At 50.5% G+C, this 26174-nt stretch overlaps 3 protein-coding genes across 3 annotated transcripts in view; 2 read left to right on the forward strand and 1 right to left on the reverse strand.

The window, feature by feature from the left end:
• The window catches only part of HEG1 (heart development protein with EGF like domains 1), a 57336-nt gene extending 49114 nt beyond the window's left edge, over positions 1–8222 (forward strand). The window contains exon 23 of the mRNA XM_075153887.1: positions 1559–8222. Within this exon, the coding sequence (XP_075009988.1) occupies positions 1559–1708 (150 nt within the window). The 3' untranslated portion in view covers positions 1709–8222. The remainder of the gene's footprint in view (positions 1–1558) is intronic.
• PARP9 (poly(ADP-ribose) polymerase family member 9) overlaps positions 1–26174 on the reverse strand; it is a 542373-nt gene that overhangs the window by 429709 nt on the left and 86490 nt on the right. The window lies entirely within an intron of this gene.
• Positions 9427–26174, forward strand: part of MUC13 (mucin 13, cell surface associated) — a 29511-nt gene continuing 12763 nt past the window's right edge. The window contains exons 1-10 of the mRNA XM_075153888.1: positions 9427–9530; positions 18027–18083; positions 19233–19289; positions 20439–20495; positions 21645–21701; positions 22851–22907; positions 24055–24111; positions 24674–24777; positions 25189–25227; positions 25884–26000. Coding sequence (XP_075009989.1) covers positions 9427–9530; positions 18027–18083; positions 19233–19289; positions 20439–20495; positions 21645–21701; positions 22851–22907; positions 24055–24111; positions 24674–24777; positions 25189–25227; positions 25884–26000 — 706 coding nt within the window. The remainder of the gene's footprint in view (positions 9531–18026; positions 18084–19232; positions 19290–20438; positions 20496–21644; positions 21702–22850; positions 22908–24054; positions 24112–24673; positions 24778–25188; positions 25228–25883; positions 26001–26174) is intronic.

The raw sequence follows: 26174 nt of genomic DNA on the forward strand, positions 1-26174 counted from the left end.
GAAGGACAGATCCCTTTCCAGCAAAATAAAAGAGCAAATAAATGTCTTCCATAGACAGTAAGGCATTGGTAGTCCTATGGACACCAGCTATTACACATGGTGAATATCACAAAGAGATGTCATTAGGAAGAGTACTAGGGAAATGTGGAGGAACATTTTGGTAGATGCCTAAAAAGCCCAATCCTAGGGTAGAGAAAGAGAGTTAAAGGTTTTGGACAGGCTGCTAGAAATTCCTGTGGGTAGTTTTCTCCCTTCTACACTCACTGATGATCCTGGAAGGTTGAGACCTCTGCCTGGGGAACTTCACCCCAAGATGGGAAGATACTGGTCACTGAGGACCCCTCTTTTCTTCCACTCCTCCTGCTCTCCAGGGTACAGGCCCCTGCCGGCAGCAGGAAGGCTGCATAAGGAGCGTCCCTCCAGCTCTGGGGAAAGGAGTGGTAGGGAGGAAGTGGTGGAGGAGAAATGGGCTGTGTAGGGCAGAGAAAGACACAAGCACAAGACCTGCTGTCACGGTTGGTACCATCTGCTAATGTCTGTATCCAGAGCTGTGATGCTGGTGTATCATCTGTCACTAATCTACAGCAACATACTGGATGTGCTTAAGGTGTGTGGGGGTTACTCAGGTGAGTGAAGGTTGCAGGATTTCACCCAAATCACACATTCTGAACTCCTACTTTCCAGAGCAGAGAGCAGCGAGCAATACTTTTTTTCTGGCTTGTATTTTAAGTTTCCCAGTAAGCAAGTTTACTGGGTTGCACAGCATGAAGGGATATAATCCTCCTTCCTGCTTCCCGTAAAAATGAGATATTTGGAAATGAAAATGCATTTCCTAAACATTTAAGACTTTTATTATGCCGGTGACTAGAAAGGGGAGCTTTTTGGCAAGGAGTAGGTGATGAGGGCTTTGCATGGATCTGCTCTGCAACAGATCGAACCAGGTGGCTTGATGTTATTTCCTGGGTGAAAGTATTGTACAGTCTTGGTCTTAGACATCAAAGTTCCTCAACCAAGTGTCCCCAGGAGATTTACTTAAGTGAGAGAAGGGAAGAGAAAGGAAGGTCAGATCACTTTGTATCTGACACCTAATTCAAGTGCCTGTGTTGGGAGAGGAGGTACCTATGCTTAATGAGGAGAGAAGTGCTCCCAGGTAGTAGTCAAAGCAGGAGACTAACTTTGATTTTCTAGAAGCGTTTCCTTTAAGGATGGCTCTGGGACAATATCCTTTTCGCAAGAGTTGTTTCAATGCCTGAGCTCATCAGCGCAATTCTCTCGGATTAAAAATTAACTATGCACTTAGGCTGCACTTGGTGGAGTCAGGTAAACTTCAAGTCTGCTAATTGGCAAGATGTCGAAACTAGATTGCATCAGAATAATCCCTTCAGGCAATGCATAACTCCCACAGTAAAAACCATTCTAGGTTATAGAGATCATTAGTGATCACGTTGTTCCTTCTAGCTACTGAAATAACTTCTGGGAAGGGTGGTAAGGCTGTGCCTGAAGGAGGATTTGAGTGTGAGAATAAGACCCTTTTTATTTAATTTTTTTGCTAATACAGCCAACTGGACTGAGAAATCCTGAACTGGAAAGAAACGGACTTTACCCTCCCTACACTGGTTTGCCTGGATCTCGACATTCATGCATCTACCCTGGACAATACAATCCATCCTTCATTAGTGACGAAACCAGAAGAAGAGACTATTTTTAGCAGGGAGTGGAGAGGGAGTGGAAGATTGACACAGTTTTGTGGCCCTTGATCCCCAGGTACAATCTGTCTCCTGGGCAGTTCAGCCCACACCAATCTTACTCTTCCCATTTAACAGGAAGGACTTTGAACTCCATGCCGAGCGTTGCTGCCCTGAGGAACGGTTACACTTGCTGAGCAGCAGAGAGGAGGAAGAGGAGCGAATGGCTCGAGGTTCACATCACTGAAAGACCCAGGTGGAAGTTAACACATGTACTTCGGATTTGTTCTTTGCTGCTTCTTCACTCTTTACGCTACATGGCAAGCATGGATCAGTACAGGCAGATGAACTGTGCCCAGCACTCTGCATTGAATACCACTAGGGAGTGTTTTGTTTACAGATCTTGTTCACTGTTGACTGTGCTTGTCTTCTTAGCCAACCGTCATGCAAAGATTCACTGTGCAACTGCTTTTGGTAGGGCATTGCTGCACTGCTTTCTGCTTCGTACACGACAGGCAAGCTGGCTTGTCCTCTGGCCCTCGCCTTCTTACTGGTAGAAGTTCTGCAGATGGCTGGGTCCTTGCTGAAGCCTGGTCCCTGGCAATGTTGGCTGAATTCGTGGGTTGATTGTCTCCAAGGAGTATGGGAAAGTTAGTCATACCACTGCAATTTTAACTGAAAAAAGACACAGTTGATCCTATGCGCTGCTTTGAAAACTTCCTGTATATAGGGAGGAGTCTGAGTATGTTGTTGTTTTGTTAATCAACATTGTTCAGAAGTGATGCCACTACACGTCATCAGAGTGCTTCCATGTAGGATCTTATGGGGCTTTATTTCCCTGCAGGGATTTAAATGCCTGTAGAAACAGCAATATAACGTTAAATAATTGCTCATAGGGAAGAAAAAGGTGAGCTGGGAATTCAGCATGCTCCTTACGAGGAATCTGGGAAGGAGCAATAATGCCATAGCCCTGGCTGTGGAACCTGAATTCTGGGCACCGCAGGTGGAACATACTTCTGAAGCCTCCGCAGCCCACCTCGACTTCTGTAGGAGCTGTGGAGGCTTTCAGTACATTGGAAAATTAGGCTCGCTACAAGTAGTTGCATTTAAGGGAGAGAAAAACATGATGCTCTCAATCCTAGCAGAGCAAAGATCACTTATGTTGAAGTGTTTTGCTTTCTTGCATCCTAGTGATTCAGACCAGGCAGGGTTCCTCACCTAGGTGTGTTAATTCGTATTAATCACCTCACCAAAAGCTGAAGAATGTAAATTATTACATTTCTCACCAAAGATCAGATTGCCAGCTCATGGACTGTATTCTGACCTGAGCTGGGTGTTGAAAGAGATCTTATTAATGAGGTGTATTTACCACTTATCTTTACTGCAGTGTTAACCTGAGTCATCCAAACCCTGTCCAGATACAGGATCCACATACAGATCCTTCCCCTGAATGTGACTGTGCTTTTAGTTCAAGGTGGCTGCTTGTATGAGGATAACAAATAGCACAATTCCTTAGCCATTAACCCACCATCTCTGTAGTGCACACATAAGCTAGTTTCACTGAAGGGCGGATACCCCCTGATATTCTCCCCCACAGTGCTCGAAAAGACACAGTGCCTACAAGTAAGTTCATAAAGCAGCTGAGCTCAGCGAAGCACTAAGGACCACGGGATGTGTCCCCCAAAGTGCCTAACCCCGAGTGAGAACAGCAGTTCAGATGCTGATGTGTTGTGTGTTGCTCCCCAGAGGTAAATGTGGGGCGACGAGGAGCCCTCCATCAGGGAGCAGGTAGTAGTACTTGCGTCCTACAGATGCTGCGAGTCCCCAGATCCTTTCCCAGCACATCGAAAGCTGTTGTGTCCCCTATCAAAAGTGAGCAACAGCTCCCCAGAGGAAGGGGAGCTAGCACTAGGCAGTCGTCAGCTGCACGGGCTAAGAGGTTTCTGGTCCCTGCTCACATTTACTTCTATTTTCTCAAAACTGCAGGACAGGAAAGGCACCACAAATGTGCTTGAGAAGACGTAGTTTGGTGCACCAGCCATAGTACACAAATGCAGTGTCTTTTTATGCCTCACCCCTTATCTACTATGTAGAAACAGCAGTGTGGGCTTGCAGAAGAACAGATCTTTATGGATGCCTAGGGCAGTATCCTTTTCACTTACATGATCTTACGGTGACGATGCATGCAACTTCATACCTGTCTGATCCACAGTCAACCTCGCAGGTGGTAGTACACAGCTTATCTCAACTGTAGGGAGGAAAAGAATGGATGCTCATGGGAAGTACAGCTGCCTAAGGAGCTATATTCAAGGAAAACTCTAGTTACAGTATCCAAAATAGTGTAATAGGTAAAGCACAAGAACTTGCTGTTCATTGCCACGCTGATCAGTGTTTCCAGTCCATGAATGATGTTCTTCTCCCTTTTGTTAGCAGCCGATACCTTAATTACACAGGATCCATTGGATGATGTGAACTAAGGGCTGGACCCTGCTGTGCTGTGGGGTCCTTCAAAGAGGACATTGGCAGGGTTGTTTCTGTGCGGGTGAGTCGCCTCTGTTTTTGAGAGTGCCTAGGACAGAAAGGACTGCTTTTCCATGGTATGGAGGAGGGTTTTGTCTGTGTTACAAAAGAAAGGGGGAAACCGAATTCATGCTAAATCTAAATCCAAAGCATATAGACGAGCACTGCGCTCTGCCCCTATTTACTAAAGCAAAAAGGAAGAGTGTCCCAGCAATGATGGTAGGATTTAACCACGTGCCAGCATTTTGTCAGATAGGGAAGAGTTTAGGCACACGCTTATAGGCAAATATGTTTAATTGCTTGGTTAGTTCAAAGACTGGGAAATGTTCCTATGTGTGTGAAGTACAAAGGACAAAGTAGGAAATATCAACTCACAACTGCAGATCAGTCCTTCTATATACAGAGTAACATGGACTATATGAACAAAACTCCTGGTCTGTATCTCACAGATTGCAAGGGATTTAAGTGAAAACGAGATAGGACTGTTCCTAATTGAGATCACACAAAAGTTTGCAAGTAATTAATTTTCATTTGTTAATGATCTTCAAATTCTTCTTAATGCTGTATCTGGAGTGAAAGGGTGTCAGTAAACCCAGCAGGATTTTCTGAGTGAGGACTGCAAAACTTGGCCTTTTCCAAAAGACAGAACTCTGTTGCACTAAAATTCTCTCTCTGCCAGAGCAGGTAAACATTGGGAAATATCTTATGAGAATGTATGCATTGTAGCCTGACCTTCCTTTTAGCTTCGGTAAGAAAGGAGTCACGGAGCCAATGCATAGTCCACAAGAGGAGGAAAAGGGTCTCTCCTGACCTGCAGCACCTTCTCTGGGTGTCCCAGGAGGCCCCGCTCGGCAGGCGGGCAGGATTTAGGCAGGTGTCAGCACCGGGGTGAGTGCAGGTGCTTTCCCGCACGGTGATCCAGGAAGTCTTTGCGGAGCCGGCAGATGCAGCCTGGGGTGATTCAGCCCCTGTCCCCACCAGCCCAGCCGCTCCCCGTGCTGCGATGCTTCCGTCCTCACCCAAGCCTCACCGGCTCCCAGCTCCACTACGGCAGAAGGGGTGGGTGCAGTACAGTGTGTTTTGCCACAGTTTATGACAGTTATTTTACCGCAATTATTTACTACCACATCCCAGCAGCAATGGGCTTGCCCGGCCGTGGCAGGGATGTGACAGCTTGCCTCTGTTAAAGCTACCACTGGGATCCTCTCCATCTGCTTCCATCTCTGCCATAAACTAAGCACCCTCTGGCAGTGGAGTGGGGTTCGTCGCTCCTGTCAGATGTGAGAGGGGTCTTCACATGCCCTCAAGTCCACTTTCAAATGCAGATGCGTCTCTGTTCAGTACCTACCTCCCCATAGGATGTCTAAATGAATACAGCTTATTTCTCAGACTATTTAGATTACTTTTAGCTACCCCAAATTGCAAATTTTGAGCATACTGGATGTTTTTGCCAAGGGGAATTGCTTTCTACTGTCCAAGAGGGTAAGATAGAAGTGGCATGTTTCTTGTAAAGAGGATGCAAGTGGTTCAGCCAGATGTGGGGAAAGGAAGAAAAACTACAGCAACACTGCACAGAAATCTGCCCTTGCTCAGGGCTGCTGTGGAAAGCTAAGGGAGCAGTCAGCAAGGGCCCACGGGCAGTTGTATGGGTGTATTTTTGATTAACTTTGGAAAAAATGCTAATTCTGTTGCTTGACAGGAAAAGATGTGGGAGGCATACATTTGCTGCTACGGTGCTCTGCCAATTGTGCTGACAAAAGCCCCTCACTCACAGAAATACCCCTGGCAGCCAGCCTAAGAGAGGGGTGAACAGAGCAGCAAAATGCAGATTTGAGGGATCATTCAGAAGGGAGGCTCATACGCGCAGCCTTCCCATGTCCCTGCCATGCACCGCTGCTCGCCCGGGCCAGCCCTCCCAGCTGCACTGGAAAAATCAGGGGCCTTTTGCATGCTGTTGAAACCTCACAGCACTGAATTGGGTTATATGAGGAAAAAACAGGACATTATGATGCCCTTTGCCCTCCACATTTAAAGCATTAGGTAACGCAGCAGCAATGAATCTCATTGCTGTTGTGGCATTTCCCTTGAGTGCCACTGTCACGGTCATGTACTGAGTCACCCCTTGTGACCAGCCTTCTGAAAGGTATTTGCCTCCACACTGAGTGGTAGTAAAAGGCTTTAAAAAATAGCAATAAATTGCAGTTAGAGAAGTGTTGTCATTGTGAAATTGTTTGTACCAATACTTGTAAAGGTTGTTTGCCGGGACCCGAGTGAGCAGCAGAGCGGGTTTGGGCATTGCTGCAGACACGCCAAGTGCTTCCCCAGGACTTGTCTCTAATGCTGGTCAATGGCCATATCCGTTCCAAACCCAGCTGGACTTCTCATTCCCTCATAGTTTTGTTTAATTTTTAGTTTTCTTCCTTAAATTAACAAGAACGGATGCATTTTACTTAAATGCTCTTCCTATGCTGACTAATGTTTTTTCCTCTTCACACACAAAGGACCTAATCCAGCATCCATTATAGTGACCGGGGTAATTCTCCCATGGACTGTAATGAAGTTTTTTTTAGGCCTGAATTATTCCACTACCAGGGTCACCTGTGTGTAGTACCTGCTTTCCCGTGGCTCTGTGTTCTGCCTGTTTCTGTGATACTGTTGCTGCCTTTCCATGTTGTATTTATTTTTTAAAAGTATACTTATTACTGTAGCAGGACCTGTATTACATGAGATTGAACAAAACAGGTTCAAGATCTGAAACACCTTCCTGAGAAGAGAATGAGTGTGAATTTTGTGAAGTTGTTTTACTGATCAGCTTACCTGTTCCCTATCGTGTAAGATCTTCTAGGGACTTAGAGGTGCTTTCTGCAGTCACAGATAAGAGCTACGCATCAGTTCACTCTTACTCGTCCCTTCAGAAATGAAGCAAGATCTCCCAGTTTTGAAAGGGGTATGCACTGTGTGCTTGTAAGATTTGGGGAGTTTTGCAATGTGTATTTAATTCTTTGTTCCCTTGAACTGCTGACATTGAAAAGGAGGACAGAAATCCATGAAGGGGTAAGAAATTAAAAAAGAAAAAAAAGAAGAAAGCAGTATGCTTACTTGTTTTGCACAAGTAGACATGTAAAGCGAGTGTGGCTTCTGTACTGTCAGGTCATATGTGGGATGACACCTCTCCTGTGTCTAGTTTGTGTTGCATGAGTGTAATATCCTTGTTGAGGGAAAACCTAGAGAGGGTGCCTGTTGTTCCTCAAAAGTAGTATGTAAATGCTAAAAGTTCACTGGTCTTTATTCTGGTAAAATACTAGAAGGGGTGGGAGTTTTGCTTGGGCTAATGACCGCAGCAGGCAGCCCCCAGATCTGCAAAATCCTGTATGGAGAAGTCCTGTGGAATACAGTAAAAACTGATCACTTCTCTTGAACAACACCATAGAATTCACCTGACATAAAAGGTCTCCAATAAAATCTGCTAGGATGGACTAACTTTAAAGAAAAAAAAAAAACAACAGAATAAATATTTAATAGTTTCCTTTTTTAGAGGAAATTCTGTTAAACTCAGTTATTTGTTTTAAGCCCTGTTAAATTTTACAGGACTTTCTCCTAACAGAAGGTCAAACTTGGTGTGTAAAATCATAATGGTTTATTTGCACAGCTTTCAGAATTGCAGTAGTAAAGCTCACCTCTTGTGAGCTCTATTTCAAAAGGTAAATTTTCAGCATTTGTTTGTGCTTCTTTTATCAACCTGAATGTAAATGTGCTTTATGTTCTTGACATTGCCCTGTTTCCTTCCCTGTATCTCTGAATGTTTGCTTCCAAGTTGCTGGGATTCTGAGGACATTTTCCAAACCAGTATTATTTAAAGTTGTATCATATTTTCAGCCTCCATTAATTATACAGTACTGTAGTAGCAAAATATAATTTTTAAGGATTGGATTATTTTTATACCTGCATCCAATATTATTAAATCTGGCGTTCTAGTCAGTATTATAAAAGGATACAATAAAACTATGAATATTACTATGTCTCAGCTTTTTTATTGTCTTTAGCTTTCCCTGTGGAGAGATGCATATGCAATTTTAGATTGTTTTAATAATAATTAGAAATCTAATCTATAAAATAAGAAATTCTATAGTTCTTTGTTCTTCTGGTGATGCTTGGTGATTGAATAACTAAAATGAAAAGCAAAGAGGAAATGGGTATGTTCTGTTAGTTGTGCTAAACGAACTTCTGCTCAGCTGAAATACAAGTTCTGTTTATTTCAATAGCATTGAGCAACTCAAAGTTTAATTTTGACGTTTTCCTCAATTTAATTTTTTATCCTGCTGGCAATGCAAAAGAATTGGTGAAGTTGTGTGTTTGCGTGTGAGTGCATGTTGGAGGGGAGGAAAACCTCAGGAGAGGTTGGTGCAGCAGGGCTGTTTGCAAGGGCAAGGGGCTGGACCTGAACACGGTGAGATCGGTCAGTGACCACTACCTCACTAAGTGCCACCGGGGACTGTGAAGAATACACAGCTGAGTGTCTCTCAGGGGAAGAAGAAGGGTACCTTGAATCCAGATGAACACAATGCCCAGCCCAGGCTACTGGGAAGAGGTGTGATGTGGAAGAGCACCTGGAGTAATGGCAGGTATGTTCGTCTGGGACAATCTTTTCCTATATTGCTCTGGAGGAGTACAACACTCAACTGCGATAGCAATCGGATGGGACTAAGGTGGGATTCATCTGCTCTACCAGAAGATAGGTGACCAGTTTGAACCCACCATCTGGCTCCTCCAGTAGCCATGAAAAGAAACAAACTTCTGCAGAGGGTAGCTCACCCCATGGTAAGATATCCCTCACCCTTGACAGTAGTGTCACAAGACCCCACGCTGCCCTAAATGAAGTGAGTGCCACTCGCAGAGAAATGGTGAGTCTAGAACATACTTCTTGCTACATCCTGAAACTTTAGTCTACTTTCTGTGGTGATATAGTACAGAATTGTGTTATATGCCTGCTCCTTGTCTAGTAAGACTCCGGTGGGAAAATAAAGGAGAGAGTAACCCGACTAAATCCTGAGGTTCTGTTCATTTGCAAGAGAAGGACTGTTACAGTGCCTCCGTTTTATTACCAATACTATTGCAAGTTGTTCTATTTTCTGTGTGACGTTGGTATCTTTTAAGGAAATTGATAGTGCAAAAGGACGGGTCACAACATTGCCATGAGACTAGGTAAAAGACCTTTGCGGTTATGGACGAGCACATGGTTCAACAGTCCTGCCCCTCTGAGACCATCGAATGCGTCCTTAGTGTGGGTCCTCAACCATCTTGGGAACCACCTGAAAAGAAGTCAAAGTGCATCTGCTTCCCCTGATTATGGGTGCATCTGTATGCACAGCACTCTGATTTAGACTTTCTGCCATGTTTTTTGAACTTTTAGCTAATTACAACATACATTTCTACTTGTGTATGTAATATACAGTGGATGAACTAAATTTACATGAGATAGCAAAATATCTAGGAATCTAGTAAGAAATAGGATTAAAAAAATACACAGGAAGAAAGTATCCAGCTGATGTATGTAAAGAGCTATAAAAGACACTTGCTTCTACTTTAACATATGTCTTCTGGCAGCATGATTGCCCCTTGATTGCATGCAACTTACAGTTAAATAATGAGGCTGCGCAGGACTATGCACCTTCTAATAGATAAACAAGGCCTTTTAGTAACTGTTTGTTACTAAATATAGAACATTTTTTATTCCATAATAATCATTTATCATTGTTCTTGATTGACGTATCTGAGCTTTGACGCACAACAGTTTGGTTTTACAGCTTCTGGAAAGTTTTTTAGTTATTTCTGCAAAGAAAGTTTTCTACGTAATTCCTTAAAGGACATCACAAGAGCCACAACTGCACTGTGGCTGTGCGAGTCTGTCTGGACTAACAGTTAACTATCTATCGTTTAAATATGTGCTTAACAACTTCCTTAATAATTCCATTCGAGCTCCTGATGTTTCACTGACATCAGTTCTCCTGTTTTGGTAATTCTCTGTGTCTGTTCTCCTAAACCATCAAATCTCTATTACTAATTCCCCCACAAATTGGCAAGCAATGGGGCACATACAGCCTGTCACGCCCCTTCTCTCTAGGGAGAGCCTGTTGTGACCGCTGGTGTGTCACAAAATGGACAGCAGAGACGAAAAGATCTGGTACGTGAAGGTGTGTGTCTGTTCAGCGCATTATTTCCTGGAGGAACAGGTGCCTTTTTATTGCAAATGATTCACACTTCCCAAACTGTGATCGTGATAAACAGGAACAACCAGGTAAGAATGGAAGTGAACTCTAAAAATATAGGTAATACGCCAGCTCCTGATGTGCAATCACTGTAGAGAACAGTTTTCATATGCAGGACTACACACTCAACCAGTAGACACCAGTGTAGCCAGCAAAGCTGCACCATTTACACCTGCTGAAGACCTGACCCTCATTTTCAATAGTGCTCTGGGAAGTTCTCTTGATCTTACACGCTCGCTTCACAGCCAACAGGGAGATTTTAAGACCTGGGTTAGTCTAGTTGCACCTTGAGGCAGCATTGGAAAATTGGGATGTATCGTGATGACTGAAGAGTCTAGACGTGGGAGACGGACATCGCCAGGGGACTGGTGGCATACAGCTCTGCCAAACACCCTCCACAGCCAGGTTTGTCCCCCTCTGCACACCCATTTCCAGCGGAAGCACAAGGCTGTGGCTCCCCAAACGGCCGATGTCCGAGGTCGTTGGGTCTCCCTGGGGGCTCACAGCACAGTCTGCTCAGGACTGAAATGCTTTATTCTAAGGAGACTTCGGGGTTAGTTTTCGGCTGCCCCCTGAGGCGAAGCTGGGAGGGCGGTGGTGGCCTGGGGTGGAGGCCGGACGCTGCCGGAGCAGGGAGGCACAGCGCTCTGGTGCCAAACGCTTCCCAGGCGTTTCCTTCCCTATTTCTGCCAGCTCCCCGGAAAAGGGAGTTTTAAGGGGCCCGGAGAAACCGAATGGGCTGGGATGGGAGACTGGCATGGGAGCGAGCAGCAGCAGGGGTAGGAGCTGGATCCAGCACAGCCTGGAGGGCGGCCGGAGGGAGACGGGGGGGCCCCGAGCATGCCCCAGGCCGCCCCGGGGCTGGCTCTGACCCTGGCCCCCCTCGCAGGCCGGCCCTGCTCCCTGGCTGGGGGCGGTGGGACAGGCCCTGGCTGCCCCGCCCTCAGCCCTGCAGCTCCCTGACAGTGAGTGAGGCTGCCTCGAGCCCGGCCCCCCCGCTCCTGAGGGACCCCTGAGCCTGGCCTGATCCCCTGCGGTGCTGCCCCCTGCCCTGGGCAGGCCCACCGCCCTGGGGAAGGCCGGGGGCAGCCCCCATGACCGGGCCCTGACAATGAACCCCTGGGAGGGGGGCACTGGCACTTTGAGACCCCAAAACCAGCCTCCCCTCACAGCTTGGGATTTCCCCCAGCCCACATAACCACCGTGGTGACCACGCAGGCCGTCCATCATGGGGCTCCCTCAGGAGCTGCGGGCCAGTCCCAGGCTGCCATGGCGCAGGGCAGGTGCTGCCAGGGGGGCACTGGGAGTAGGTGTGGGGAGCAGGCTGCACTGGAGGGGCTTCGGGGCCAGAGGGGCAAAGGAAGATGCAGACAAAACACCCCACGGTTCAGGCTCGGCGTGGCAGGGCGCAGAGGGACAAGGCCGCTCGTTCCCCGTGCTGGCGGAGAGGCACACAACTATTTTTGCTGTCTGTAAGCCACCGATGCTTCCTCGTTCAGTGCAAGTTAAAGGTTTAGCACAGCCCTAAGCTCAGGAATGATTTGAGTAATACTTCTGGTCTCTCCCACCCTGCTACATACAAGGAGAGCCACCCTCTGAATATATGAGATTAGTACACAAGACTGCATGCCTTGTTCTTAAAACAGCAGATGAAACAAAAGCAGGTGAAGGAACGGGAGAGGTGTTTAACACACAGAGCTGTCACTTCACATTTGGAAATGTGTTCATAACCTGCCAGTCTTGCTGGCAGTAGAGTTTGCCGGAGGAGACCAGCTCCACAGCCATTAGAGGTGCTTTGTGGGGGATACAACAATGGGTTGCTCATCCTTCTTGTCCATGTCTGATAATGATGGGATAACCTGTGTTTATTTCACAGAAACACTTTAGTGGCAGTTGTGGCAGGATCCAGGGTCACCCAGACCTTTGAAGTGAAAGAAATGACACCTTTGCATGAAAAGAAGGAACTAGTAACCACCATGGGCCATCTGATTTCTAATGGTCTCAAGCAGTGCATCTTGCTGGAGCACAAGGCAGAACAAACACTGTTCAGCTAGAGAACTCAGGCAGGTGAGGCAGCTAAAAATAAGAGGGCTTGGGAAAACCAGATCCTGCCCGCAGAGACCTTTTTTCCCATCTTGGTCTCTGTCTAGCAATTTTCAGAGGCTTCCTGGGATGCAGTGTCAAAAAGTCTCTGCCTCCCACCTATTTTCCCTGTGCCACAGTTGTGTTACTGGCTCCATGGCCTTCTGGGCTATTTCTCATTTCTAGATCTGCTGCAAGCTCCCTGCTCCAGCCTGACCATCCCTGCTTCCAAATGTCTCCCCGGCACAAAGACGCTTCCTCTCAAGAAAGGAGGGCTGCCACCCAGATAAAGTCAAACACTTGCCGGCTGTCCTGCCTGCTCCCCCTTCTCTTGCCACACCACTTTAGTGAGCCCGTAACACACGTAAGATGGCAGCAAACAAACCAGCCATAATCGCTGCCAGAAGGGCCAGGGTCAGTCCTGTTTCTCTGACGTCAAAGATGCAGGTGTCTGTTGCCTTTTACCCTGTTGAGCAGTAAGAAGTGCTTTGGCATAAAATTTTGCTTATAAGGAAAGACAATTGGAGTCTGAGGCATAGAGCTTGTCTCTACTGGTAATTTATGGCAAGAGAAGTGAGCATGTGGATCCCAAGTACTCTGCTCCAAGTGCATAATTAGCATGCCTTGGGATGGGATAGCTTCTTCACTTTAAGAACAGATTATACAGCACCCTCCATTTAATTTGCACTAAAGGTGTCAGTATGGAGAGCTTACAGGGGATAGCTGGTGTGCTGTCAGCAGCAGTAACTTCCTTGTGTCAACAGGTGTCAAGCATTTATGACAAAAAGGAAGAACACTGCAGGTCCAGGAATCTCCTCCCAGCCTGAGGAGGAAGAAAAACACAGCTTGGATCTATCATTTGCCGCTTGCCACCATGACGTCAGCTCGGGGCTGAACTCTCTACCTGTGGCTGGGACCTTAAATGAGCTGACGCCAGAAGAGAAAAGCACTTTCTCCTAGGTTTAGCAGCAGGTAGCAGCAGCAACAGAAGCAGCAATGAGACGCTGTGTATTCCTCGTTGTGTTGCTCTGCCTGTTGATCCTTTTGCAAGGTAAGAAACGCTATCTTCTGTTTTGGGATTTATCAGGGCAGCTATTCTGTGGCAGTGAATGGATTGCTTAGTACTTTCATCAGCTGCTGAGAGGCTGGATACGTAATTCAGCATGTCTAGATTTTGATTAATTAATGATGAAAAATGTCACTGCAAGCAAACAGTTTTCCTTGTTCACAGAACAATGCAAAATCACTGGTGCTTGTGATTAACCTAATTTAGCCTATTCCAAGAGCAGTTTTCAGGACCTGCACACTAAACTCAGGTAATTCAAGCTCTATTACAGCCATCACAAAAGGTGCGACTGTTCCACCCCAGTACCCAGGGAAAGGAGTGTTGCTGCTGGCCTTCTGGCCAGCGGCTCCTCAAACAATCAGTCTGGAAAGCAGTGCCGCCTGAGCTGGCTCGCAGAGCATTCATTCCCTCCTCTTGAAATTAGTTAATGGGAACTTCACCACCAACTTGTGTAGCAGGGGGTTGCACTGTGGCCTATTCAAACTGAAGGGCAGGTGTCATTTCTTAAGCCACTTACTACTTTTTCTGGCATTGTGACAAACTTCATAGTTGTGGGCCAGAGCCTCCGCCCAAACTTGCCTGTCCCTGATATTCAGTGACAGATATGAGGGAGTGAAGGCATTAGCAGAGGTAGAGTTAAGGGAACTATATGAAGATTTTTGTGGCAACTTGAAGCTGTGAGAGGACAGGAACTCCCAGCTAATACGGAGATAAAGTTACAGAGATATGAGCCAAATTAAGACCTTCACTGATGCTGTTAAGCTTGCAACTGGTAACTGATGGTTGTGGGTCTCTGTTGACTACTGTGAGTGAACATATGTATTTCCAGCAACACCTACAACATACTACAGACCAATTTTTAGCTATAAATTGTAAGCATAGAATTCTTCAAGATTGTCAGTTGGTTGGTTTTCTGTTTGGAGGCTTGTGGGTAACAGCAAGATGTGAAAAATCTTGACCCAAGAGCTACTGAAAGCAATGTGAGTCTTTCACTTACTTGAACAGACTTTGCATCAGGATGGGCCTGCCCAGAAACCTTTTTTGTTCTAAGCAAACATTGTAAAAGCTTTGCAGGATGTGTCCGTTTGAATAGTACTGGCAAAGCCCTGCCCTGCTGAGCAGCCAGATGTCTCTGTTATTCCATAACCTCGGTTGTAACATCCATTTCTTTATCTCCATAGTAAACGCCTAAGTCTATTAACAGATCCTGTTTCCTTACACAGAAGATCGGGTCTAGGCAGACAGAGCCATAAAAGAGCCACCTTTGCTCAGGTTACCTTCGACAAGCCCGTCAGCAAGGCTCAATTGCAGCTTATGTGTCTGCTGTCACCACTGATGTGATTCTTCCCGAGTCCAAAGGGAACAACTGTTAGCCAGAGCCTCTACAAGGCTAACAGGTGATGTAGACTAAGGACTAGCTCTGTAAGAGGTTACTGCCCCAACATCCATTTCGAGAAGGCAGTCTAAACGATGCTCCAAAACCATGGCCTGTGGCCAGCATAGATTCCTATTATCATAGTTATAGGAAAAATGTACATTTCTTTACATTGACTGGGGAACAAATAATGCTGCCTATAGGACTCAGTGACCAATGGAGGCAGAAGACTTGACAGAGAACTGGCACAATTGCTCGTTTCCCCTTCACCTAGAGGATACTAATGGATTACTTCAGGCGTTGTCTTTTTGATGTGCCTTTTCTACGTCAGCTTTATTGATCAGAAGAAAAAAGTTTATAAAATTTGCCTCACTTTGGATTTTCAAAGCCCTACAAAGCTCTTGAAAAGCGGGGTCTGGTTTTCAAATGTCTGTTGAGATTTGCAATATTTTTTTTAATACATCAGCTATAAAAGTGTGTTACCGTCAAGGATTTTAGCCACAAATACATTAGTCTTCCAGCTACATGCTGTTAATGACTTAGATTAAATTATGATTACAGCGGCATTAACTCAAAGTAAGTATGTTTATTCCTAACTTGTATATTAACTAATTCAGATTGAAATTAGATAATATGATCCAAACTGGCCATTTGTCAGTATCACATATTTATCAGCAAGGCTGTTATATTATTTGTTCTCTTTACTTCTAGACAAAAAAAATCCAAAACATTCCTTATATCAAGAGTTAAGAATGACACAGTTTAAATATAAAATAAACATTCTAAGAATAGATAGATACTTATTCAGAAGAGTAAACACAGTAGCAGGTAATGCTGAAACCAAAATGTGAGGAAAATTTTCTTCAACTATTGTCTGGTATCAGCCAAGTTTCTCTTTATTCAGAAAGAATCATAACAAGGAAGGAAAAGAATAACCAAAAATAATGTATACTGTCATAACTGTATGGAAGTGTAGTCCTGGAAAGAGGGTCTTGATACCACTGATGATAATTTAGCAGAATATGCATTCTTTGAATAAAAATACTCTGCTTTCAAAGACCACTTGAATTTCTTACAGTATAGGAGAAGGAGTTAGGAAAGGCAGTCATTCTTCTAACACTGGTCTGAAAGAGTCCATACAGAGTTTTTAATGATGCTTCTCCTGAGAGCATCTTCCATAGTTGCAAAATATCTATATATGTATATCTTGCAGCAAATGTATATTTTGTGGATTTAGCTGAGGGCTAGAGCAGAATCTGAAGAGTCACTGTGAACATGTTAATTGTGGAGTGCAGTGTCATGTAAATCTAATTAAAAACAGTGCAACAACTACTGAGCGGCTGCCTCAGACTTTCACCCAAACGATCCTGGGGAGCAGGCCACTGTGGGGGAGTGGGGGGTGCGCTGGCTGTACGCAGTCAGATGGCACCCCGCAGCCTGCTCTGGCAGCCGGTGTTGGCCGTGTGGTGCTGCCTCGGGCAGGTGAGGGGGCTTTCCTGCAGGGAGACACGCGTGTGCCGGTGGCCGAGACAGCTGTGGCCAGGCAGGGCAGCTGAGCTGGGGGTAATACACTGCCTTTGTGGGGCACGTGCTCAAGCCCTGGGACCTGGGAGAGAAGGGGCCATGGACACGGGAGACTACCAGGCCTCATGGCCAGGGAGAGCCCAAAGGCAGGGCAAGGCTGCCCAGGGCTTTGGCTGCTCAGCCCCACGCAGGTCCCCCACTTACCTGCTCAGAGGTTTTCCTGCACACACAGAAATCCCCGAGACTCTTCCTCCACACAACGCTAAGCAGTGCTACCATCTCTCTTCTTTTCCCTTTATCAGGAAACAGCACTGAAAGAGCTCCTGCCCCAACAACGAAGACAACCCCAACAAGTCCAGGTAAGGAGCAAAAGCCCTCGGTCTGCCCCTTCTGAGGACAGATTGGAGTAACGCAGTCACAGGGAGCTCTGCAGCCCCCAGAGGCGGGGACAAGTTCCCCTGCCCGGGTTTCGCCGAGTTCCTCTCCCAGGGGAGACAGGGGTGCCCAGATCAAGGCTGTGAATCCCCTCCACTCTCCCTCTTTCCCTGCTGGCCTTTGCTGCAAGGGGAAAGTGTTGGGGAGGGTTTGAAGAGGCTGCTCTTTTCCGGCTTGGTGCCTTTGCCTCCCGCACCGGTCCTGGGTGCAAGAGGGTCCCGGCAGACGAGGTGCCCAGGGCAAGCCCGTGAGCGGGCCCTGCAGGGAATTGTTCCTGTGGCTGCTTGCAGCATGGGCAGGGAGGGAGCCGGGGCACACACCAGCATGGGGCTGATTGCCAGGGTCTGTGGCCGTGGCCCGCAAAGCGGTCCCTCCCAGGAATCCTCCGTACCTGGCCAAGCCCCCTGTCCCAGCGTGGTGCTGGGGAGCCCCATCCAGGTGGGTCAAAGCTCCTGCTGGTGTCACCCTGAGGAGGAGAAGCTTGCCTACCCCCTCAGCTCTTCCTCCATGGTGGGATTCGATGAGTGCATCCTTCCTACCAGCCCCCAATCTTCCCACCGCGCCAGTCCACCATCTGGAAAGAGCGGCTGCCTCAGACTTTCACCCAAACGATCCTGGGGAGCAGGCCACTGTGGGGGAGTGGGGGGTGCGCTGGCTGTACGCAGTCAGATGGCACCCCGCAGCCTGCTCTGGCAGCCGGTGTTGGCCGTGTGGTGCTGCCTTGGGCAGGTGAGGGGGCTTTCCTGCAGGGAGACACGCGTGTGCCGGTGGCCGAGACAGCTGTGGCCAGGCAGGGCAGCTGAGCTGGGGGTAATACACTGCCTTTGTGGGGCACGTGCTCAAGCCCTGGGACCTGGGAGAGAAGGGGCCATGGACATGGGAGACTACCAGGCCTCATGGCCAGGGAGAGCCCAAAGGCAGGGCAAGGCTGCCCAGGGCTTTGGCTGCTCAGCCCCACGCAGGTACCCCACTTACCTGCTCAGAGGTTTTCCTGCACACACAGAAATCCCCGAGACTCTTCCTCCACACAACGCTAAGCAGTGCTACCATCTCACTTCTTTTCCCTTTATCAGGAAGCAGCACTCAAAGAACTCCTACCCCAACAACGAAGACAACCCCAACAAGTCCAGGTAAGGAGCAAAAGCCCTCGGTCAGCCCCTTCTGAGGACAGATTGGAGTAACGCAGCCGCTGGGAGCTCTGCAGCCCCCAGAGGCGGGGACAAGTTCCCCTGCCCGGGTTTCGCCGAGTTCCTCTCCCAGGGGAGACAGGGGTGCCCAGATCAAGGCTGTGAATCCCCTCCGCTCTCCCTCTTTCCCTGCTGGCCTTTGCTGCAAGGGGAAAGTGTTGGGGAAGGTTTGAAGAGGCTGCTCTTTTCCGGCTTGGTGCCTTTGCCTCCCGCACCGGTCCTGGGTGCAAGAGGGTCCCGGCAGACGAGGTGCCCAGGGCAAGCCCGTGAGCGGGCCCTGCAGGGAATTGTTCCTGTGGCTGCTTGCAGCATGGGCAGGGAGGGAGCCGGGGCACACACCAGCATGGGGCTGATTGCCAGGGTCTGTGGCCGTGGCCCGCAAAGCGGTCCCTCCCAGGAATCCTCCGTACCTGGCCAAGCCCCCTGTCCCAGCGTGGTGCTGGGGAGCCCCATCCAGGTGGGTCAAAGCTCCTGCTGGTGTCACCCTGAGGAGGAGAAGCTTGCCTACCCCCTCAGCTCTTCCTCCATGGTGGGATTCGATGAGTGCATCCTTCCTACCAGCCCCCAATCTTCCCACCGCGCCAGTCCACCATCTGGAAAGAGCGGCTGCCTCAGACTTTCACCCAAACGATCCTGGGGAGCAGGCCACTGTGGGGGAGTGGGGGGTGCGCTGGCTGTACGCAGTCAGATGGCACCCCGCAGCCTGCTCTGGCAGCCGGTGTTGGCCGTGTGGTGCTGCCTCGGGCAGGTGAGGGGGCTTTCCTGCAGGGAGACACGCGTGTGCCGGTGGCCGAGACAGCTGTGGCCAGGCAGGGCAGCTGAGCTGGGGGTAATACACTGCCTTTGTGGGGCACGTGCTCAAGCCCTGGGACCTGGGAGAGAAGGGGCCATGGACACGGGAGACTACCAGGCCTCATGGCCAGGGAGAGCCCAAAGGCAGGGCAAGGCTGCCCAGGGCTTTGGCTGCTCAGCCCCACGCAGGTCCCCCACTTACCTGCTCAGAGGTTTTCCTGCACACACAGAAATCCCCGAGACTGTTCCTCCCCACAACGCTAAGCAGTGCTACCATCTCTCTTCTTTTCCCTTTATCAGGAAACAGCACTCAAAGAACTCCTGCCCCAACAACGAAGACAACCCCAACAAGTCCAGGTAAGGAGCAAAAGCCCTCGGTCAGCCCCTTCTGAGGACAGATTGGAGTAACGCAGCCGCTGGGAGCTCTGCAGCCCCCAGAGGCGGGGACAAGTTCCCCTGCCCGGGTTTCGCCGAGTTCCTCTCCCAGGGGAGACAAAGGTGCCCAGTTCAAGGCTGTGAATCCCCTCCACTCTCCCTCTTTCCCTGCTGGCCTTTGCTGCAAGGGGAAAGTGTTGGGGAAGGTTTGAAGAGGCTGCTCTTTTCCGGCTTGGTGCCTTTGCCTCCCGCACCAGTCCTGGGTGCAAGAGGGTCCCGGCAGACGAGGTGCCCAGGGCAAGCCCGTGAGCGGGCCCTGCAGGGAATTGTTCCTGTGGCTGCTTGCAGCATGGGCAGGGAGGGAGCCGGGGCACACACCAGCATGGGGCTGATTGCCAGGGTCTGTGGCCGTGGCCCGCAAAGCGGTCCCTCCCAGGAATCCTCCGTACCTGGCCAAGCCCCCTGTCCCAGCGTGGTGCTGGGGAGCCCCATCCAGGTGGGTCAAAGCTCCTGCTGGTGTCACCCTGAGGAGGAGAAGCTTGCCTACCCCCTCAGCTCTTCCTCCATGGTGGGATTCGATGAGTGCATCTTTCCTACCAGCCCCCAATCTTCCCACCGCGCCAGTCCACCATCTGGAAAGAGCGGCTGCCTCAGACTTTCACCCAAACGATCCTGGGGAGCAGGCCACTGTGGGGGAGTGGGGGGTGCGCTGGCTGTACGCAGTCAGATGGCACCCCGCAGCCTGCTCTGGCAGCCGGTGTTGGCCGTGTGGTGCTGCCTCGGGCAGGTGAGGGGGCTTTCCTGCAGGGAGACACGCGTGTGCCGGTGGCCGAGACAGCTGTGGCCAGGCAGGGCAGCTGAGCTGGGGGTAATACACTGCCTTTGTGGGGCACGTGCTCAAGCCCTGGGACCTGGGAGAGAAGGGGCCATGGACATGGGAGACTACCAGGCCTCATGGCCAGGGAGAGCCCAAAGGCAGGGCAAGGCTGCCCAGGGCTTTGGCTGCTCAGCCCCACGCAGGTCCCCCACTTACCTGCTCAGAGGTTTTCCTGCACACACAGAAATCCCCGAGACTCTTCCTCCACACAACGCTAAGCAGTGCTACCATCTCACTTCTTTTCCCTTTATCAGGAAGCAGCACTCAAAGAACTCCTACCCCAACAACGAAGACAACCCCAACAAGTCCAGGTAAGGAGCAAAAGCCCTCGGTCAGCCCCTTCTGAGGACAGATTGGAGTAACGCAGCCGCTGGGAGCTCTGCAGCCCCCAGAGGCGGGGACAAGTTCCCCTGCCCGGGTTTCGCCGAGTTCCTCTCCCAGGGGAGACAGGGGTGCCCAGATCAAGGCTGTGAATCCCCTCCACTCTCCCTCTTTCCCTGCTGGCCTTTGCTGCAAGGGGAAAGTGTTGGGGAAGGTTTGAAGAGGCTGCTCTTTTCCGGCTTGGTGCCTTTGCCTCCCGCACCGGTCCTGGGTGCAAGAGGGTCCCGGCAGACGAGGTGCCCAGGGCAAGCCCGTGAGCGGGCCCTGCAGGGAATTGTTCCTGTGGCTGCTTGCAGCATGGGCAGGGAGGGAGCCGGGGCACACACCAGCATGGGGCTGATTGCCAGGGTCTGTGGCCGTGGCCCGCAAAGCGGTCCCTCCCAGGAATCCTCCGTACCTGGCCAAGCCCCCTGTCCCAGCGTGGTGCTGGGGAGCCCCATCCAGGTGGGTCAAAGCTCCTGCTGGTGTCACCCTGAGGAGGAGAAGCTTGCCTACCCCCTCAGCTCTTCCTCCATGGTGGGATTCGATGAGTGCATCCTTCCTACCAGCCCCCAATCTTCCCACCGCGCCAGTCCACCATCTGGAAAGAGCGGCTGCCTCAGACTTTCACCCAAACGATCCTGGGGAGCAGGCCACTGTGGGGGAGTGGGGGGTGCGCTGGCTGTACGCAGTCAGATGGCACCCCGCAGCCTGCTCTGGCAGCCGGTGTTGGCCGTGTGGTGCTGCCTCGGGCAGGTGAGGGGGCTTTCCTGCAGGGAGACACGCGTGTGCCGGTGGCCGAGACAGCTGTGGCCAGGCAGGGCAGCTGAGCTGGGGGTAATACACTGCCTTTGTGGGGCACGTGCTCAAGCCCTGGGACCTGGGAGAGAAGGGGCCATGGACACGGGAGACTACCAGGCCTCATGGCCAGGGAGAGCCCAAAGGCAGGGCAAGGCTGCCCAGGGCTTTGGCTGCTCAGCCCCACGCAGGTCCCCCACTTACCTGCTCAGAGGTTTTCCTGCACACACAGAAATCCCCGAGACTGTTCCTCCACACAACGCTAAGCAGTGCTACCATCTCTCTTCTTTTCCCTTTATCAGGAAACAGCACTCAAAGAACTCCTGCCCCAACAACGAAGACAACCCCAACAAGTCCAGGTAAGGAGCAAAAGCCCTCGGTCAGCCCCTTCTGAGGACAGATTGGAGTAACGCAGCCGCTGGGAGCTCTGCAGCCCCCAGAGGCGGGGACAAGTTCCCCTGCCCGGGTTTCGCCGAGTTCCTCTCCCAGGGGAGACAAAGGTGCCCAGTTCAAGGCTGTGAATCCCCTCCACTCTCCCTCTTTCCCTGCTGGCCTTTGCTGCAAGGGGAAAGTGTTGGGGAAGGTTTGAAGAGGCTGCTCTTTTCCGGCTTGGTGCCTTTGCCTCCCGCACCGGTCCTGGGTGCAAGAGGGTCCCGGCAGACGAGGTGCCCAGGGCAAGCCCGTGAGCGGGCCCTGCAGGGAATTGTTCCTGTGGCTGCTTGCAGCATGGGCAGGGAGGGAGCCGGGGCACACACCAGCATGGGGCTGATTGCCAGGGTCTGTGGCCGTGGCCCGCAAAGCGGTCCCTCCCAGGAATCCTCCGTACCTGGCCAAGCCCCCTGTCCCAGCGTGGTGCTGGGGAGCCCCATCCAGGTGGGTCAAAGCTCCTGCTGGTGTCACCCTGAGGAGGAGAAGCTTGCCTACCCCCTCAGCTCTTCCTCCATGGTGGGATTCAATGAGTGCATCCTTCCTACCAGCCCCCAATCTTCCCACCGCGCCAGTCCACCATCTGGAAAGAGCGGCTGCCTCAGACTTTCACCCAAACGATCCTGGGGAGCAGGCCACTGTGGGGGAGTGGGGGGTGCGCTGGCTGTACGCAGTCAGATGGCACCCCACAGCCTGCTCTGGCAGCCGGTGTTGGCCGTGTGGTGCTGCCTCGGGCAGGTGAGGGGGCTTTCCTGCAGGGAGACACGCGTGTGCCGGTGGCCGAGACAGCTGTGGCCAGGCAGGGCAGCTGAGCTGGGGGTAATACACTGCCTTTGTGGGGCACGTGCTCAAGCCCTGGGACCTGGGAGAGAAGGGGCCATGGACACGGGAGACTACCAGGCCTCATGGCCAGGGAGAGCCCAAAGGCAGGGCAAGGCTGCCCAGGGCTTTGGCTGCTCAGCCCCACGCAGGTCCCCCACTTACCTGCTCAGAGGTTTTCCTGCACACACAGAAATCCCCGAGACTCTTCCTCCCCACAACGCTAAGCAGTGCTACCATCTCACTTCTTTTCCCTTTATCAGGAAGCAGCACTCAAAGAACTCCTGCCCCAACAAAGAAGACAACCCCAACAAGTCCAGGTAAGGAGCAAAAGCCCTCGGTCAGCCCCTTCTGAGGACAGATTGGAGTAACGCAGCCGCTGGGAGCTCTGCAGCCCCCAGAGGCGGGGACAAGTTCCCCTGCCCGGGTTTCGCCGAGTTCCTCTCCCAGGGGAGACAAAGTTGCCCAGATCAAGGCTGTGAATCCCCTCCACTCTCCCTCTTTCCCTGCTGGCCTTTGCTGCAAGGGGAAAGTGTGGGAAGGTTTGAAGAGGCTGCTCTTTTCCGGCTTGGTGCCTTTGCCTCCCGCACCGGTCCTGGGTGCAAGAGGGTCCCGGCAGACGAGGTGCCCAGGGCAAGCCCGTGAGCGGGCCCTGCAGGGAATTGTTCCTGTGGCTGCTTGCAGCATGGGCAGGGAGGGAGCCGGGGCACACACCAGCATGGGGCTGATTGCCAGGGTCTGTGGCCGTGGCCCGCAAAGCGGTCCCTCCCAGGAATCCTCCGTACCTGGCCAAGCCCCCTGTCCCAGCGTGGTGCTGGGGAGCCCCATCCAGGTGGGTCAAAGCTCCTGCTGGTGTCACCCTGAGGAGGAGAAGCTTGCCTACCCCCTCAGCTCTTCCTCCATGGTGGGATTCGATGAGTGCATCCTTCCTACCAGCCCCCAATCTTCCCACCGCGCCAGTCCACCATCTGGAAAGAGCGGCTGCCTCAGACTTTCACCCAAACGATCCTGGGGAGCAGGCCACTGTGGGGGAGTGGGGGGTGCGCTGGCTGTACGCAGTCAGATGGCACCCCGCAGCCTGCTCTGGCAGCCGGTGTTGGCCGTGTGGTGCTGCCTTGGGCAGGTGAGGGGGCTTTCCTGCAGGGAGACACGCGTGTGCCGGTGGCCGAGACAGCTGTGGCCAGGCAGGGCAGCTGAGCTGGGGGTAATACACTGCCTTTGTGGGGCACGTGCTCAAGCCCTGGGACCTGGGAGAGAAGGGGCCATGGACACGGGAGACTACCAGGCCTCATGGCCAGGGAGAGCCCAAAGGCAGGGCAAGGCTGCCCAGGGCTTTGGCTGCTCAGCCCCACGCAGGTCCCCCACTTACCTGCTCAGAGGTTTTCCTGCACACACAGAAATCCCCGAGACTCTTCCTCCCCACAACGCTAAGCAGTGCTACCATCTCACTTCTTTTCCCTTTATCAGGAAACAGCACTCAAAGAACTCCTGCCCCAACAAAGAAGACAACCCCAACAAGTCCAGGTAAGGAGCAAAAGCCCTCGGTCAGCCCCTTCTGAGGACAGATTGGAGTAACGCAGTCACAGGGAGCTCTGCAACCCCCAGAGGCGGGGACAAGTTCCCCTGCCCGGGTTTCGCCGAGTTCCTCTCCCAGGGGAGACAAAGGTGCCCAGATCAAGGCTGTGAATCCCCTCCACTCTCCCTCTTTCCCTGCTGGCCTTTGCTGCAAGGGGAAAGTGTTGGGGAAGGTTTGAAGAGGCTGCTCTTTTCCGGCTTGGTGCCTTTGCCTCCCGCACCGGTCCTGGGTGCAAGAGGGTCCCGGCAGACGAGGTGCCCAGGGCAAGCCCGTGAGCGGGCCCTGCAGGGAATTGTTCCTGTGGCTGCTTGCAGCATGGGCAGGGAGGGAGCCGGGGCACACACCAGCATGGGGCTGAGTGTTAGGGGCAGTGGCTGGGGGCCATGGTGCGGTCCGTCCGAGGAATCCTCCATACACGGCCAAGCCATCATCCCAGTGGGACATTCCAGGGGGAATGCTATCACATCTTTCTCAGAGTTTTCTCTTTCTTATTGTTGTGCATGTTTCCAGGCTAGCCTCTCACCGGATGATTTTCAAGGAAGGATTAGCTAGTAGTTTTCCTGTAGTGCTAGTCTTGCAGGTGTTTAAACATGTTGGAGTTGAAGAGGACCTGGGTTAGCTCAGGACAGAGGCATAAGCCACAGGATGCTCTGGATACACTGAAGGTGCAGTGAAGATGGAAACAAGAACCTTGCCCTGGTCTTGGGGTAGCAATGACAAGCTTGGCATTGGGGAGAGATGTGAGAAGCCTGCAGAGCTTTCAGACAGATAAAATTTGCAGGGAGAGAGCACATTAAGTAGAGAGAAAGGTTACCAGAGAAGAGATATCACAGGCAGGCATGCAGGGTAAATCACACTGAGCAACAGGTTGCAGGAAATAAGGGCAAGGCACTGGCTAGAGTACAGGGCAAGGTAGAAGCAGGATGGGAAAAGTTTTGAGGCATCATACCATGCTGCCTTTGATGGCCTCAGCATAACCAAGGCACTAACAGAGCTGACATATTAAGTTATTTTCCCTTTTCCAGGAATGAACACAACATCGTCTTCAGCAGCAATGCCAGCAAGTAAGTAGGAGGCAGTGGTCAGCACATATCCGCGAAGTTTTGCTGCTGTAGAGGTATGGTATAGTGGCCAGTTAATATAGTTAGTTATATTATGGTGACAGCTGTAAGCCCTGCAACAAATTCCTTAGCAGCATACTCTGATATCTATTGAGGTATGTATACTATGATGATTAACTTGCTTGCCTTCATTTTATTAATGTGTCTGCAGTGAAGGACCTTACCGTGACACTGTATTATAATAAAGCAAGTACATACTAGTGCAGTATTAAAGACATGCAGGCTATTGTAGTCTGCCTTTTTCTAACTTAGTCACTGATTTTGGCAACCCTCAATATACCTTTTTTGTTTGTTTTGGTTTTAGTTGTATTAAGTAGAGTTAGATTGTGAGTGCTCAGTATGACAGATAATGAATTTCAGTCTTACTCTGTGTCCTCACTGTGATATCCTGCTGGATTGTGTAGGGAAAACAGTTACTATACAGACATTAAGCAAGCAAGACATAGCCATGTGCTCTTTAATTGCATCTATACATATCTGGTAGTTTCCTTTAGTAGAAGTATATATGAATTATTTAATATATGAAGTCCTTTATATATGAACTGGCTATTGCAATTTCATAGAAATCCTGATGTCAATATCTTTCATCTTTGCATCAGACTTGTGCAAGCCAGATCCTTGTGGAACAAATTTGGCTGAATGTATTGCTTTACATAGCATTTTTACCTGCCAGTGCCGATATGGATTCTACTATAGCAACAAAGATTGTCACAAAGGTGAGTTGCAGAAGGGCAATCTATATTTTTAGTTACTTCACAGATAACTGCTCAGGTGACTTTTTCTTCCCATATCCCTTGTTCTCATGTTATAACTGAAAACAATCAGTCTGGGAAAGTGACTGCTGAATAATGCCTTGCTTTGCAGACAGCCTCTGCTACAGTGACCTAGAT

This window comes from Calonectris borealis, chromosome 6 (assembly GCF_964195595.1).
Source record: "Calonectris borealis chromosome 6, bCalBor7.hap1.2, whole genome shotgun sequence".
NCBI lineage: Eukaryota > Metazoa > Chordata > Aves > Procellariiformes > Procellariidae > Calonectris > Calonectris borealis.